Source organism: Nannobrachium achirus (genome assembly GCF_963921795.1).
Source record: "Nannobrachium achirus genome assembly, chromosome: 15".
Classification (NCBI taxonomy): Eukaryota; Metazoa; Chordata; class Actinopteri; order Myctophiformes; family Myctophidae; genus Nannobrachium; species Nannobrachium achirus.
In genome coordinates, this window is record NC_137822.1 from 20,261,908 (window position 1) to 20,277,328 (window position 15,421).

Here is a 15,421-nt window from a genome sequence, read left to right on the forward strand (position 1 = left end):
TCTCTCTCTCTCTCTCTCTCTCTCTCTCTCTCTCTCTCTCTCTCTCTCTCTCTCTAGGATGGAAGGACAAGGAGAGTACATGCTTCCCACAGGGACCAAGTATGTGGGAGAGATGAGAGATGGGATGTTCCATGGAAGAGGAGTTCTGCACTTCTCAAATGGAAGCAAATATGAAGGAACCTGGGATAAGGGACTATGCAAACAGGTATGGAGCAGAGAGAGAGAGAGAGAGAGAGAGAGAGAGAGAGAGAGAGAGAGAGAGAGAGAGAGAGAGAGTGTGTGTGTGTGTGTGTGTGTGTGTGTGTGTGTGTGTGTGTGTGTGTGTGTGTGTGTGTGTGTGTGTGTGTGTGTGTGTGTGTGTGTGCGCGCGTGCGTGCGTGCGTGCGTGCGTGTGTGTGCAGGGACGTGCAGAGAATGTTAGAGAGGCAGGGGCTGACATTTCTAAAAGGGCCTTTTGGTGGAAATACTGAAAATAGCCGACCTCCAAGTTCTGCGACGCGTTGTGAGCTTGGAGGTCTGTCTGCTGTTTTCGGTGCTAGATACCACACTGAACCAAGCATAATCAAGTCAATACTGGAGTTTAGACAAGGCAATTCTCTTGAATGCTGCCCTCATGCATGTATGGCATGGAAAGAGGGCATTTGCATTTGTTTCACCATAGGAAAAACTGCATTCTGGAGAGGGCACTTTTTAGAGACGGATAAAAGGGCAGGGGCTCAAGACCCCTTTGATGTCTATGTGTGCACGTGCCTGTGTGTGTGTGTGTGTGTGTGTGTGTGTGTGTGTGTGTGTGTGTGTGTGTGTGTGTGTGTGTGTGTGTGTGCGTCCGTGCGTGTGTGTGTGTGTGTGTGTGCGTGCGTGTGCGAGCGAGCGAAAGAGAGAGACACTGTGTAAATGATCACATGCACAGTGCACACACCCCTGTGTCTCAGTGTGTTTCACATTGGTTATAGTTGATATTACATCTGGTCCCCTTTAGCAATCACTCCCTGTTTCTGTCGCAGTTATTAGGTTTCTGTACCTTTTCCTCCTATACCCACATGCTCTCTGCGTGTCCCGCACACGTTTCTTGTCTGCTCTTGGTGCAATCACTTATGCGGGCCCTGCTGTGGGCTACGATAATGACCACTCCTATTATTATCATCATTTTAACTGTGGCTCATTAGAATTGATAGCAGTGCTGCTGCACCGTGACCGCATCTGCCAGATCTAGGCCAGTTCAGGCCGTGAAAACCTACCTCCAGTCAATAGATATAGGCCTAAACCAGTGATTCTCAAGGACTCAGGGACAGATTAAGGCTCAACGAGGCAAGTTTAGGGCACTTAAGGGCTTCAGGTGTGTGTTAGTCAAGAAAACACTGTAGAAATGGTATCGCACAGGAGTTATACTATTTTTACATGATATGTATTGGCAAATGGCAATGGCATGTAAGAATGTAGACCAAGTGGCCCACATACTGTATGAGCATTAACCTATTTACCTATTATTAATATATTCTTAATGAAATTATATATTTATGTATTTGCATTTAAGTCATTTGTCGATGGGCCCCTGCAGTCAAGGGCCCTTGGGCATTGGCCCATTGGCCCGGCCCATAATCAGTCCATGGAAGCACCCCCAGTTTGACATGCATTAGACCACAGACCCCATTTGATATGATCTCTGGGATCCGAATCTGCACTGCAAAATATTCTGTACTGGAACAAAATATTTTGAGATGGGGGTCTGCGGTCAAATACATATAATTCTAGGGGTCCTTGACATTAACAACTTTGAGCATCACAGATAAAGAACATACCGTAGGTTTTTCAGAAAACCATTAGGATTTAGAAGATTAGAAATTTTCTAGATGAACTTTATTTGTGAACGGGTTTTTACCTTGAATCAGATGCAATTGGAAATTGATGGAAAGACATTTGAGGAGTGGTGCTAGCTCGAGTATTGGTTGAGCTTCACATGACAGTTAGCTTGCTGCAGAATATAGTCACGTCACAAACCACACTTGCAATTTCCAATTGCATCTTTCTAGTTTCTATTACTCATGTTAGTCATGGCTGCCAGTTCCCACCTGATGTTGTGTGAGAGTTCTGACAGCTCCAGATCATACTGAATAACTGCTAGCTTGCATAACGTCTTGAGACTAGGACTTAAGTCTAAGATGAACAGGTCATCAGGTCTGTCGAATGCTCCAGAGAGTATGATACGATCTCCCACAATGCAACAGCACATGAAAAACATCGGAGGTGGACTTATTTTCTTGGGTGTAATCTTCTTCCAGGAGAACATTTCTGGGTTGAATTTCCACAGATCATTGAAGATAGTAGTATACTTTAGTTCCACCAAATATGTAGAGCTCTCCATTGTAGGTAAAGGCTGAATGAGCCCAGCATCTGTTTGGACGAACCGGCGCAGAAGGAGTTCTCAGCCAGCAGTTGGTCTCTGTGTCAAACACTCTGATGGTGTTGTTGCAGGAGGAGTCTCCGCCCCCAAATACAAACATCTTTGCCCCAATGATGGTGGCAGAGTGACCTGTTGAAGCAGGTGGTGGAGTATATCTGGTGTTAATTAAAGACCATATCATTGAGGTGGTGTCCAACTTGTAGATGTCATTATACCATTTAACATTGCCGTATCCTCCGTGGATGTACATGACCTTCCCCAAGAAACAGGCTGAGTGGTTGCGCCTCTCCTTTGGAACAGTTCCTGAAACCTTGGGCTTGAACCATCTGTGGTTGGCGACATCAAATCCATAAAGAATATTGCAGAACGTGTTTGTGTCATAATAACCGCCCCAGATGTAGATGGTATCTTCTATCAGCACAGCTGTGTGGCCCTCACGCCTGGAGGGAACCTCAAGGTGACGTTCCCCTCTTCCAGTTGTCTCTGGGGTCAACTCCCTCCAGCGTAAAGACAATGTGTTGAAGACACGAACATGAATCTGATCATCCCTGTTGTTCCTGAACCCTCCAAATGAGTAGACCTCGTCTCCCATGGCAACAGCAGCTTGAATGCCTTTATTAGACCCTCCTTTCAGATGCAGCGTCCAACAGAACATTTCTCATTCAGGGCTTAAATTAGACTCTTCAATCCTTGTTGATTAACATAATGGTGTCCTATTGTGTGCTCTACCTCATATATTGGTTCAGTGGCACAAATGTCATGCAAAGTTTGACTAACAACAAACCTATATTGGGTTGGGCTGGCCAATCAAGGAAGTCCATGCATATTGATATTCCTAATATGGTACATTATTCACCACAGCAACCCCAGCCAGACAGGGGTTGATGTATATCGGACCAGTTACCCATAAATGGAGATCCATGTACTGTATATAGTACATCCCATTTATGCCCATACATGGAGATCCCTGTCTCTTCCTCCATATATGGGCATTCCCATATGAAGTCCTGTTAGATATGGGCTTAATATTGATGACATCAGGGATCTCCATATATGAGCATAAAAGGGATTCTGTTAGAGTGGTTCCCATGACATCACAACTTACAATATATTTTATGCCCATAGCCCCATACGGTACATGGAGATCCCTATCTGAACCTGTCTTGGCCAATGATATATATATATCGATGACATCAGGGATCTTCATATATATGGGCATAAAAGGGATTCTGGGGAATACCCATATATGGACTTTTACATAGGTGATGTCACCTGTAATATCACCTGTGATGTCACAGTGATGTGTCAAGGGAACCAACCAACCCATCTACTTATACAATTGGCTTAGAGGCCACGCCCACTTCAAGCATAGGCACAGGGCAGTAACGGACGGACATGTCCCTCACACAGGCACTGAGAGAGAGAGAGAGAGAGAGAGAGAGAGAGAAGGGGAGAGGAGCAGGGCAGTGTATCGAATTACATTTACAACAGAGAGGGAGGGCTGTGTGTCACACACACACACACACACACACACACACACACACACACACATACACAGTGTTACACACACACACACACACACACACACACACACACACACACACACACACACACACACACACAGAGAGAGAGATCCTACAAATCATAACAATAGTAATAATAATAATAATAATAATTAATATACTATAGAGAGGCACAGATAGATAGATACAGTACATGCATCTATCAATAGAGGCAGAGGGAGATAGATAGAAATATAGAGAGATAGATATTAAAGTTGTACCATGTAACTTTTGCCAGACCCAGGGGGTCGGCCTACAAAAGGCTTTGTCGGTCTGTCGGTCTGTCGGTCGGTCGGTCGGTCCCTCTTTTCCTCAGTGTGCCTGTGTTTGCCTCTGACTGCTCATCTGCCCCTCCCTTCCCTTGCTCGGCTGATTGCCTTGAGTGCCGTCACCTGTACAGGACCAGCTGAGTTGAGTTGGCTGACGAGCTGCTGACACTATAAATTCCTCAGCCCATCTACAAGCTCAGAAACATTTCCAGCTGCTCAGCCTATACAATCCTGTGTGTTCATGTGTTAGTTCAGTGCCATACTAGTGAAAACAGCCGGACAGGTCAAAGGAGAGAGGCCAGACTAAGATTGATCCACCCCCCCCCCCCCCCCCCCCTTCCTTGCATTCTGATTTTCATTGCGGGTCTGGCAGAACCAGGTGACCTGGTCTAGTTTTTATAAAACAAATCTTAAAATTGTCCTAACTGTTAAATCGCTAAAGTTTTAGAACACCCACTCCGTTATTTTCAGCTTCTGAAGCCTTCTCTTTATATGTTTTCTATGATCCTGGCCGTGGACCGGATTTCGCGCCAAAATGACGTAATCTGCATCATCTGTATACGTTGTGTATACGTTGCCCAATCACATCGCCGATCATGCACACATGGTACACTACCGGCCAATCACAGCGCATCTTGAAGTGGGGTCGCCATATTTGTAGTCGCCCGTGTGTCTCTTTACTCAAAAGGTAATCTCGCCTACCAGGCAGGGTGAAGTAGTCCGTTTCTCCGGAATGCCTGAACGCACAGGAACCAGGGACCCCTCTAAAGATAGCTCTCGGCGTTGTGGAGGCAGACGCGGGGTGTGAAGGTACGAAAAACGGGCGAAAGACGCGAACGCGACCGCGGTTTGCTATAGGGCTACTGACCACTAGTTGAGCATCTTACACAGTATAGCTTTAATAATGAATAATAGTAGATGAGGATTTGGAAATGCACACGTTGACTACACTGGACACTTTCAATTGTTCCTGTTTCCTGAGTTATTGGTGTCCAACCAAGTGTGCCTTTTTGTTCATGATTAATCTGACTTAAAACCTAAACCCCTTATGTTGATCAAATATAGAGCAGGCCTGCCTGAGCGCCCGCGCCTAGCCCGCGAGGTCTAGAAATTGAGCGGCCGCACAGCGGCCGCGAATTTCTAGTAGACTGTACAAATGTGTACACACAGAGAGACAAGCTGTGACATTTCTCATGGTAAACTGCGACCTAATCATATTCTGTCTTGGCGTTTTTACTCATCATGATCTTTTCTCGAAGGGTTTTCCCATTGAATAGTCCGAGTTAATCATCCCCATTAGAGTCAACGGCAACCACACTTGCAATTTCCAATTGCTTCTTTCTAGTTAGGTCTTTCATAGGATGGTGTTCAGCAGGGGCGTCACACCAAATTCTGGGCCCTGGGTACAAGGATTCACCGTGGGCCCCCCATGAATGTTAACTATTGAAAAATAGCAGATATACAAGCTCACAGCGCGGCACCGAGTGCCGCGCTGCGAGCTTGTAGATCTGCTATTTTTGAAGAATTGTGAAAATGTGTGCAAGAAACCTATGTTTCCATGTCAGTGATGCTCAAACTTTTTCATATGAAGGACAAGGACCCACCAAAATTATATGTATTTAGCCACGGACCCCCATCTCAAAATATTTAGTTCCAGGGACACCCCAGAAGCAAAATTTGAGTTACAAATGTTCGCTTAAAAAATACATATATTCAAAGATTTGCGCACATTTTCACGACTTTTCAAAAATAGCAGATCTACACGCTCGCAGCGCGGCACTCGGTGCCGCGCTGTGAGCTTGTATATCTGCTATTTTTCAATAGCTAAAGTTACTATAGGGCCCCTCCACCTTGGGCCCTAGTAACTCAGTCCCACTTTCCTACCCCTTGTGACGCCCCTGGTGTTCAGTGTGTTTCTGTGTGCTTACTCCCAAGGGGACTCTCACCTTTGCTGATGGTCTGGAATATCAGGAGAAGGACTGGGACTACTGTGACGGTTTTGACCGCCGTTTCTACTCTGAAATATGCAATGGACTCAAACCTGCAGGTGAGCATTCATTCATTCATGTGTTCACTCATTAGCTTAATCATTCAGACGAGATTTCCTCCTCTTGTTAGCCTGGGATACAGATTGATTCGCTCCGTTCGAACAGACTTTCTTTTTTTCTTTCTCTGAGGTGAGGAAAAAACTTGAAAGATGCAATTGGAAATCGCAAGTGTGGTTGCCATGTCGCGAGTCACACTTCTGAATTTTGTCTTACCATTTGAATTTTTCCCATGCAAGTCAATCGGGAAAATGTATTCACTAATACATTAACGGCCATATATGGAGATCTCTGGGTCAGTCCTTGTCTCTTTTATGCCCATATATGGGGATCCCTGATGTCATCAATATTAAGCCCATAATTTGGAATACCCATATATGGACATACCGTGTCAGTCTCATGTGGTCTATGACGTCAGACATCTATGATGTCAGACGTCAGCCATCTCCATATTTGGGAAAAGTATTCTTTTTGCATTTTCCCATTCAGGTCAATGGAGAAAATGTATTCACAAATAAAGGTATATAAATTAAACTGTATATAACGTATCTCTTAGCAAAATGCACCCCTGCTCTGCACACACATATTGTACTTTCCTTGTAAACAAATACAGCTTGTATATTGATGCAGCTGCAAATCTGCTAACAATCTTCTCCTTATAGTAGAGATTATGCTTCAAAAAGCTGTATTATTGTCTCCACCAGCCGAAGGCATGGGGGAGAGTATGTTTTCCCCTCCGTCCGTCCGTGTGTCCGTCCGTCCGTCCGTCCGTGCGTCCCGGACGCTGCCAAAGTGAGCACACACACTCCCTGGATGGCAATCTAGAACCTCTGCCCCAAATTTCTCAAATGGCCCTCATGGTGGCGCTATAACAGGCCCATTCGTCCTCCGAGTTTGTGTACAGCTAATCTCTGGCGCCGTTGGCCCGGTCGATCCCAAAATGAGCACACACACTCCCTGGATGCCAATTCAGAACCTCTGCCCCAAATTTTTCAAATGGCCCTCATGGTGGCGCTATAACAGGGCAATTTGTGTGGCCTGGTGGAGACCTGTGCTCGGAAGAGCACTGCTTCTAGTTAAATATAAGCCCCCTTTAAGCGGCCATGTTTTGCGGGGTTAATTACAGCTGTCTGTTCTGTCCATACAGGCGAGTCACAGCTGACTAATGTGGACCCTCCACGTGTCATCCCTGATGGGTGCTATGACTGTGGCGACGGCTTCTATGACCCCAGTTCCAGGGTCATCACTGCCTATGCAGGCCAATTCCTTCGAAATGCAGGTGAGACGGGAAGCTATTTTGAGTGTACTTCCATGTTATACAACCGTTGTAGCCTTGTGTCATCAAAGATGCTGGGTCACAATTTAGAAGAGAAGATGTTCATGGAGGTTCATGCGATCATTAACCAGGCCAAAGTTATATCTCCTGTTTCCTAAAGGATAGAAACAAACTGGAAACAAAACATCTGAGTTGATGCATGGGAATCTTTGACTCTTGTGCCTGAGCAAAAATAGAGAAACTGAGTCATTAAAGTAGTTCACCCCCAAAATGACTTTTTTTCTATTGATTAGTCATGCCATGGAGAGTATAGTTCAATAATATTTTTTGGTTTTTGTCACATTCCTAAGACAAAAATTTGATTCGAGTAAATTTACCCCCATTGATTCCGGATGGTGACCCGTTTCGAAACGGGTCACCATCCGGAATGAATGGGGGTAAATTTATTGTTATCACATTTTTGTCTTAGGAATGCGACAAAAAACTAAAAAAATTATTGAACTCTAGTCTCCATGGCATGACTAATCAATAGAAAAAAAATCATTTTGGGGGTGAACTACTCCTTTAATAACGTTTACATTTGATTTTGATTTTAAAGGAGGACTTCACCACTTTTCAACCTATCTTCATATAATTGGTCCTCACTAAAAATTAGCTTTTTTTTGTTTGTTTTGTTTTTTCAGAGGAGGGCTGTGGGCAGGTCAGAAACCCATCGGTTGGGAATCCAAGCTAATAGAAACTGCAGGCTTTCTATTCCTGAAAAGTTGCAATGTTAAAGTGGAAGCCATTGTTCTCGCGATAATAAAAATCGAAATATTTTTTTCAAAAATATTGATTAATTTTTTGGGGGGGAAAATGATGTCACAAGACGATGGATTCTGAACTTCCCACAGCTCTCCTAGGAGACTTGGACCGAGTAGAAAAAAATTGCGCTATTTTATTATGAACATTAGTGAGGACCTATTATATGAAGATAGGTTGAAAAGTGGTGAAGTCCTCCTTTAAGCAAATGTAATTTAATGGGAAAAAAATTAAAAAAGGTTCATCCTTCAGTCAAGGTGGATGTTTGTGCCAGATGTAATACAATTCCCCCAAGGCATTCCTTAGATAACGCATTCTCGAGGAAGGGACAGACAGAGAGTTAACCTGAAATGTGTCTGGCCACAGCTGTCACTAGCGGAGGCATACACATTACACATTCTGCTGTGTACTGTGTACTTGTGTAGGCTACTGCTAGACATGACTCACCCTAAATGTTATGATCTGATATTAACCGCTGTAGGGGACTTTGATTGTGAATTATGAGTTTGGAATGATTATAACCAGCTGGCTTATTTATAGTTTTCTCCAACACCAGTGTGACTTGGACTTAAGACTTGAGTTTTTGAGTGAAGCTGAACAAACAAGTGTGTTGAGTGATCGCAGGTGAATTTATACTGTGGTGATTGCAACAAGGATTGGCTGTGGTGAGTGGAGGCAGGTGTAGTGGATGGATATAGGTGATTGTGAATGGGGAGTGGCTAATGAGTGAAGGCAGGTGTTAGGGAGGTGATTGAAAACGGGGAGTGGTCATGATAAGGTGGTCTCTATTCCTGAACTTGGATTGAGAGACTTCATTTCTGGAGAGTGGAGACTTGGGACTCGACTTTGACTTGAAGTGAGGTACTGTAAGGTGATGTGAACTTGCATTTGGATTTTGGAACTGGACTTGGATTCTTTGTCAATGTAAGTGACTCTGGCAGAAAGCAGTAGCGCATGTTTACTGCACTTACCTTTAATCAAAATGATGACAATATTGACCCTTTGAACCCTTTTGGAGTTACAAATGGATAAATGAACACTTTTTAATTTAGTGTGTATGACTGAAGTACTGTTACTAAAAGTAATTGCTCAGTGTTAGTAGCTCTTACTGGCAACAAAAGATTATTGAGTTAAAAAAGAAAAGGAGGGAAAAAAAAGAAATGTGACCACATTTGGCTTATTTTAATAAATGCATCAATGAGAGCAAAGTCTAGGCATATGGGAAGCAGTTGATATCAAAGAACCTATGGAGTGATGTTAAATGGATTATCCCAGTATCCTCTGATGATAGATTGTTGCTACAGCTCATCTGATAAGCATACTTCTATATTGCAGTCATTTTAAAGTTTTTTTCTTTTTCTTTTCTTTTTTCCAAAAGTGGAAAATGCAAAACATATTTTTCCACCCATCAGGTGCCCAAAGTCGGATCTACTGATTTGAAGGGAATATAGTCTGTCAGGTCTCCAGATAGGAATTCCCAAATTCCTACGTCCACTGCCATTTTTCCCCCAGCGCCCGATTTTGCATCATCAGACAATGTCATGAATTACATAGGAGGTTATGACATTGATGCTTTGTGTGTGTGTGTGTGTGTGTGTGTGTGTGTGTGTGTGTGTGTGTGTGTGTGTGTGTGTGTGTGTGTGTGTGTGTGTGTGTGTGTGTGTGTGTGTGTGTGTGTGTGTGTGTGTGTGTGTGTGCGCGCCAGCATGTAGTTGTGGAGGACGAAGGGGCCAATATGCGTAAAGATTTGAGTAAAGTTCTTCTGATATATCATTTTGTTCAAATACACCAGGCAAAGTCCCTATGAAACCTTCTGAGCTCCGGTCTGTGATCAGTAGGATTGCATCCAGTTTTATTGCCATAGGTCACGGGTCTTTGAAACGTTGTTTTTCATCAAACCCAACAAGAAACTGCACATAGGTTTTATCACAAGGACAACATGCATGAATCTCTGTCAAGAGTTGATTATCTCTAAGATAATATGTTATACACAATTGGCTGACAGCCTTGCAGAATGTTTTACCTTGCATCCCTATTTCATGCATGTCATTACATTTTCAAAAATCAAATCAGTTCAAATATAGACGATCTTAAAGCATACTATGCGTCACGGTGTGGTTCGTCTGTCAAATTTGGCTATATGTCAAGGGAAGAACTAGATATGGCGAGATTAAAGTGATTAAACATAAAACCTTATTTCCATTCTTCTTTCATGGTCTGTAACAGAAAGGGAACAAGCCATCCAGCTTCACGTCGGATGGGGTCTGCTTGGGTTCAGGGCTGCTTAAAAAAAAAAAAGTTTTTGACGTGATTGTTTTGACTGATTGTTTGTTGCATTAAAAACACAGGTACTGTATGTTTTATATGACTCTTGGCGTAGCTTTACATATGATTGACTATAGCTGCCTGAGGCAGGAATGTGGTTTTGGACCCAGAGAACGGTGTGTCTAGAATATCTATGTGCAACATAATACAGATTAGAATCCCTTCTATTAATCAAGGTCTGATCCACAGGCAGGCAGATCTCATTTACATGTGTGTGTAGAGATAGACAGAAACAGATGAGAAGACGCGCTTCCTCCCCAGATGTCATGAACACGTGTGTGAGAGGACAGAATATGTTTTTGAGCTTCTTTCCTCGCTGTGGTTTGTTCGTCATCATCGTCATCATCATCATCACGGCATCTCTGGTATTGATCAGTGAAATTGAAAAGAGAGACAAAGAGGGTTATTCCTATGTTGAAAAGAAAAGAAGGGGCGACCGAAACAATTTTCCCAAGTATTCTCTCTGTCGCAGTTTTCAGATGAATCTGAAGGAGTCATCAAACGCAGGAAATATTAAACAGTGTGTGTGTGTGTGTGTGTGTGTGTGTGTGTGTGTGTGTGTGTGTGTGTGTGTGTGTGTGTGTGTGTGTGTGTGTGTGTGTGTGTGTGTGTGTGTGTGTGTGTGTGTGCATGTTTGTGCTTCCACATGTGCATGCGTAGCCTACACCAGGGGTTTTCAAAGTGGGTGACGGGGCACCCTGGGGTGCCGCGACGGCAGTACCGGGGTGCCGCGAGATCATTTGTAATTTATTTGGACACTTGAAAACATATTTAGTATCATTTTAAACTTATACATAGTTATTTTCAGTCAGTTCTAACCGAAATGGCTATTATCTCAACGTTTTCCTCACAACATAATCACTAAAATATCATTACTGTCAGGCAGAAACCTCTGTCGCACAAAACTAGTGAAAACAGCCGATCTACAAGCACACAACGCCTCGCGATGCGAGGCGTTGTGTGCTTGTAGATCGGCTGTTTTCACTAGTTTAGTACATTTTATAGATGATAACTACAAAACGAACGGTTTTGGACATACAAGGTTTCCACCCGACAACGACAATATGCTATAAATATAAGGTGCTGGGAGTGAAAATTATAATGTAGGGGTGCCTCGGATTAAAAAAAATATTCATGGGGTGCCCTGAGACAAAAAAGTTTGGGAACCCCTGGCCTACACATACTGTCTGTGTTGTTGGCGTGCGCTCCTCTTAACTGTTTAATTCGTCGTCTCAGAGGAATGTTCCTATATCCTGCATGAATTTATTTTCATCCCTGAGAGGTGAAGGCACATTTGTCAGAGTGGGTGTGAAGACAGAATTTATTGCCTCATGGCTTCCGCCCAGGATGAGAGGCAGAGCAGGAGTCCAGCTAGCGCTGGCGGGACGCAGGGAGGAGCTGCCCGCCCGGCCCAGAGGACTGCTGTTATATGGTGGGAGGAAACAGAGGGTGCCAGCGGTGCCATTTGGGGGTTCCAGGGGATGATGGCTACCTAGCTTTCACAATTTTCACTGGAATCAATCAATTTTCTTGGAATCAAGACCTGGAATTATTTTATACTTTAGCTATTCGAAAAATAGCAGATATACAAGCAAATCTTTGAATATATATTTTTAAACACAAACATTTTAACTCAAATATTTGCTTCTGGGGGTCCCTGGAACAACATATTTTGAGATGGGGGTCCGCAAGCCAAATACATGTAATTTTGGGTGTCCTTGACGTGAAAAAGACTTTTCAAGATTTTTCAAAAATAGCAGATCTACAAGCTCGCAGCACAGCACTCGGTGCCGCACTGTGAGCTTGTATATCTGCTATTTTTTAATAGTTAAAGCATAAGTAATGATTAAAGTGGTTCAAATATTCAGTGACAGATTATTTTAGCTCCTTCTGCAACCATACAATACTCACATTCCGATAACCATGTCAGCATGTAGATTGGATATATTTTTTAAATCGGGCATATTTTTGGCAACCCTCTTTTTTTATGAAATGACGCCTCTGGGAGGAAAGGAGGAAGGAACTCCCCCATGTCGCTGTTACGACTGTTCAATGTAGGACAAGCAGGAACAGAGGGTCATGACACTAAGAAGCCAAAGCCTTATATCTACAAAACAAAATGCAACATGGGGGTGTCTGGAAATGTTTTAAAACGTACAGATGATGCAGTATTTACCTCTCTGATATAGATTTTGTTGCTAGGCAATATTAGACAAAACTCAGCTTACTGGCGTTGGTTACTGTTGCTAACTCAAATAAACAAGCTGGCTTGGCATTTGGCCAAGTAGCAAAACAATGGGGTCTGTCACTGATATTACCCAAGTCCAAGAGGCTATAGATAATTCTTTGGAGAGAGACCGATTTTAATTTAAAAAAAAGGCGTATAGTAGGTCTATGCTATGGAGGGATATGTCCAGAATTTCAAATGAAGAGCAGACTTCTCGACATATAGTTGAGCATATGTTCAAATTAGAAGCACTGTTTTTCATTAACTGCAGGTTATGATTAAATGTTGCCTCCAGTTACACTTCAGAGAAAACATTCGTTTTTTTGACGATTTATTACCCTGCATCAGTCACCGTCATTATATAAATTCCTTGTATAGTTTTTCTTTAAATGTTGCAGCTACTGCAGGTGTCTTTGTGGTATGTTATGTACAGTAGGTAGCTAAAGTGTTCTTTGCTGTAATCTGGCCTAACACGAGTATGGTGTAACACAGCTCACTGTCCACAAGCTGTTGGCTTCACAGCTAATTGATTGGTTTCTCCATCTCTCATTCTGTGCAGCGAGGTAAAGTAACCAAGCACATTCACTGAAGGTCTGTACTTAAAGGGGAAGACCACCCATTTTCAATATACCTTAGAGGAGTTGTGTGGAAATAAAAAATCAAACCTCGGTTCGAAGTGGAGCGGTGAATCTGAGCAGCTATACCCTGTGTGTGTTGCTAAATGCCTAAACTGTAAACTGTGCCTGTGAGTGAGTGGTGAGTGTGCCTGGCCTGCACAAAACAGCGCCCCTCCTTTAACTAGTGTGTTGTGTGTGGCCACTCAAGGTATTGCCAGGCTACGGACACGGCCAGCCAGCCAGCCAGCCAGCCACCCACCCAGCCACCCAGCCACGGACATACCCACGGACATACCTGTCTATTGGGAGCGCTTTCACCGCTCCAAAAAAGTTCCCCCTCTTCTGTGTTGCCTAGAACTGGAGGATTGATTTGGGGGTTTGTATTGCAAATCACAATGTGATGACATCACACCGTTGTACTTTATTTTGTGATTTTGTAGTTGAACTGGACCTTTCCGACGAAAAGTTCGGTGGTCGGAGACACTATGGACAGGCCTTTAAGTTAAGGCATAAGAGCTGGTACTTAAGACAATCAAAATAGAGCCCCCTGCCTTAAAAAAGTAATCGTTACAATCATTGAAATCAATTCTAAAGGAATAGGTGACCAATGAAGGGAGGCTACAAATCGTCACTGTCGGGCAGAAACCTTGTCCAAGTTTCAAATTTGTGTGTTTTTTTCGTAATGTAAAGCTCCGCTTTTTCATACAAGACTGTCGTACAAGACTAGTGAAAATATCCGTTCTACAAGCACACAACGCCTCGTGATGCGAGGCGTTGTGTGCTTGTAGATCGGCTGTTTTCACTAGTTTAAATTATTTTCAAAATGATGAATGCACAACGAACGGTTTTGGACATACGGTACAAGCTTTCAACCCAACATCAACAAAATGGTGCAATGTGCCTTGTGGTATGAGGGAAGCTGAAGAGGACACACACTATGACTAAGGTTCTGGGCAGTGTGCCAGTACAGTACATGTGCTTTCAGGGGACAAGGGCTCTTCATTACACCCTCACTGGCAACCTTGTTGATTTCTTTGTGTTGCACACCTGGGATGGATATCTCTACAGCAGTGCTTCTCAAACTTTTTCATGTCAAGGACCCCCAAATATATTATCCATTATGAAATCATATGAGCACACTAGAATGCCCCGAAGGGAATTCGATGCACAACATTTCAACCTGAAATGGTCTTCGTCGGGTACATACCGATGAAAACCGTTTCAGATCGAAAATTAAATTCACATTGCTCTAAACAGCATGCAGCAGATGTAATGTATTTTCTCTTCAAAACACAGCTCAAAAACAAAGGACACTTGCAAAAACAAAGGACACAGATACAAATATAAACTTCTTACAACTACATCGGACAGTAAAATAAAACATCACATTGTTTGGTACTTGACAGTCTGTCATATTTGAAAGTACTGTGAAATGTTGATTTCAATGTGTCGCTTTTTTTTTAAACAGATCACTAAAACCAAATGTATTTCACAGCGGTTTAGCATATCAACAAGCTAATGATGATGCACTGCATTGTTAGCTTGTGTAGACATGTTCTTTTCGACAAGCAACATATTAGTTACTCATGCGATGTATAAATTAAGCAAGTAGCCAGGCACAGGCAGTAGCTGTCAGGCTGGGCAAGGAGGGTAAAGGAAATGACCCGGCTGTGGTCCAAGTAGCCCAAGGACAAGGCAGGAAAAAGAGACTGTGAGGGAGGAAGTTCAGCAGGAATCTCCAGTAGCAGCCACCAAAGTCAGACCGGTTGCCTGGACAGTGGACACTGACCAGCCTCTCATAGGGAGTGTGTGCACATGCTTTTACAGAATGAGTGCAAGCTCATGTATCAGGGTTAGCTGGCATTGAATGGGTTTACTGTGCTGCTTAATGTCCATTG

General features: G+C 43.3%; 1 protein-coding gene across 1 annotated transcript in view; it reads left to right on the top strand.

The window, feature by feature from the left end:
• Positions 1-58: 58 nt before the first annotated feature.
• The window catches only part of morn5 (MORN repeat containing 5), a gene marked incomplete at both ends in the record, with an annotated part of 21,215 nt that continues 5,852 nt past the window's right edge, over positions 59-15,421 (top strand). Inside the window, 3 exons of the mRNA XM_080743473.1 lie at positions 59-205; positions 6,168-6,279; positions 7,425-7,556. Of these exons, the coding sequence (XP_080599599.1) occupies positions 59-205; positions 6,168-6,279; positions 7,425-7,556 (391 nt within the window). The remainder of the gene's footprint in view (positions 206-6,167; positions 6,280-7,424; positions 7,557-15,421) is intronic.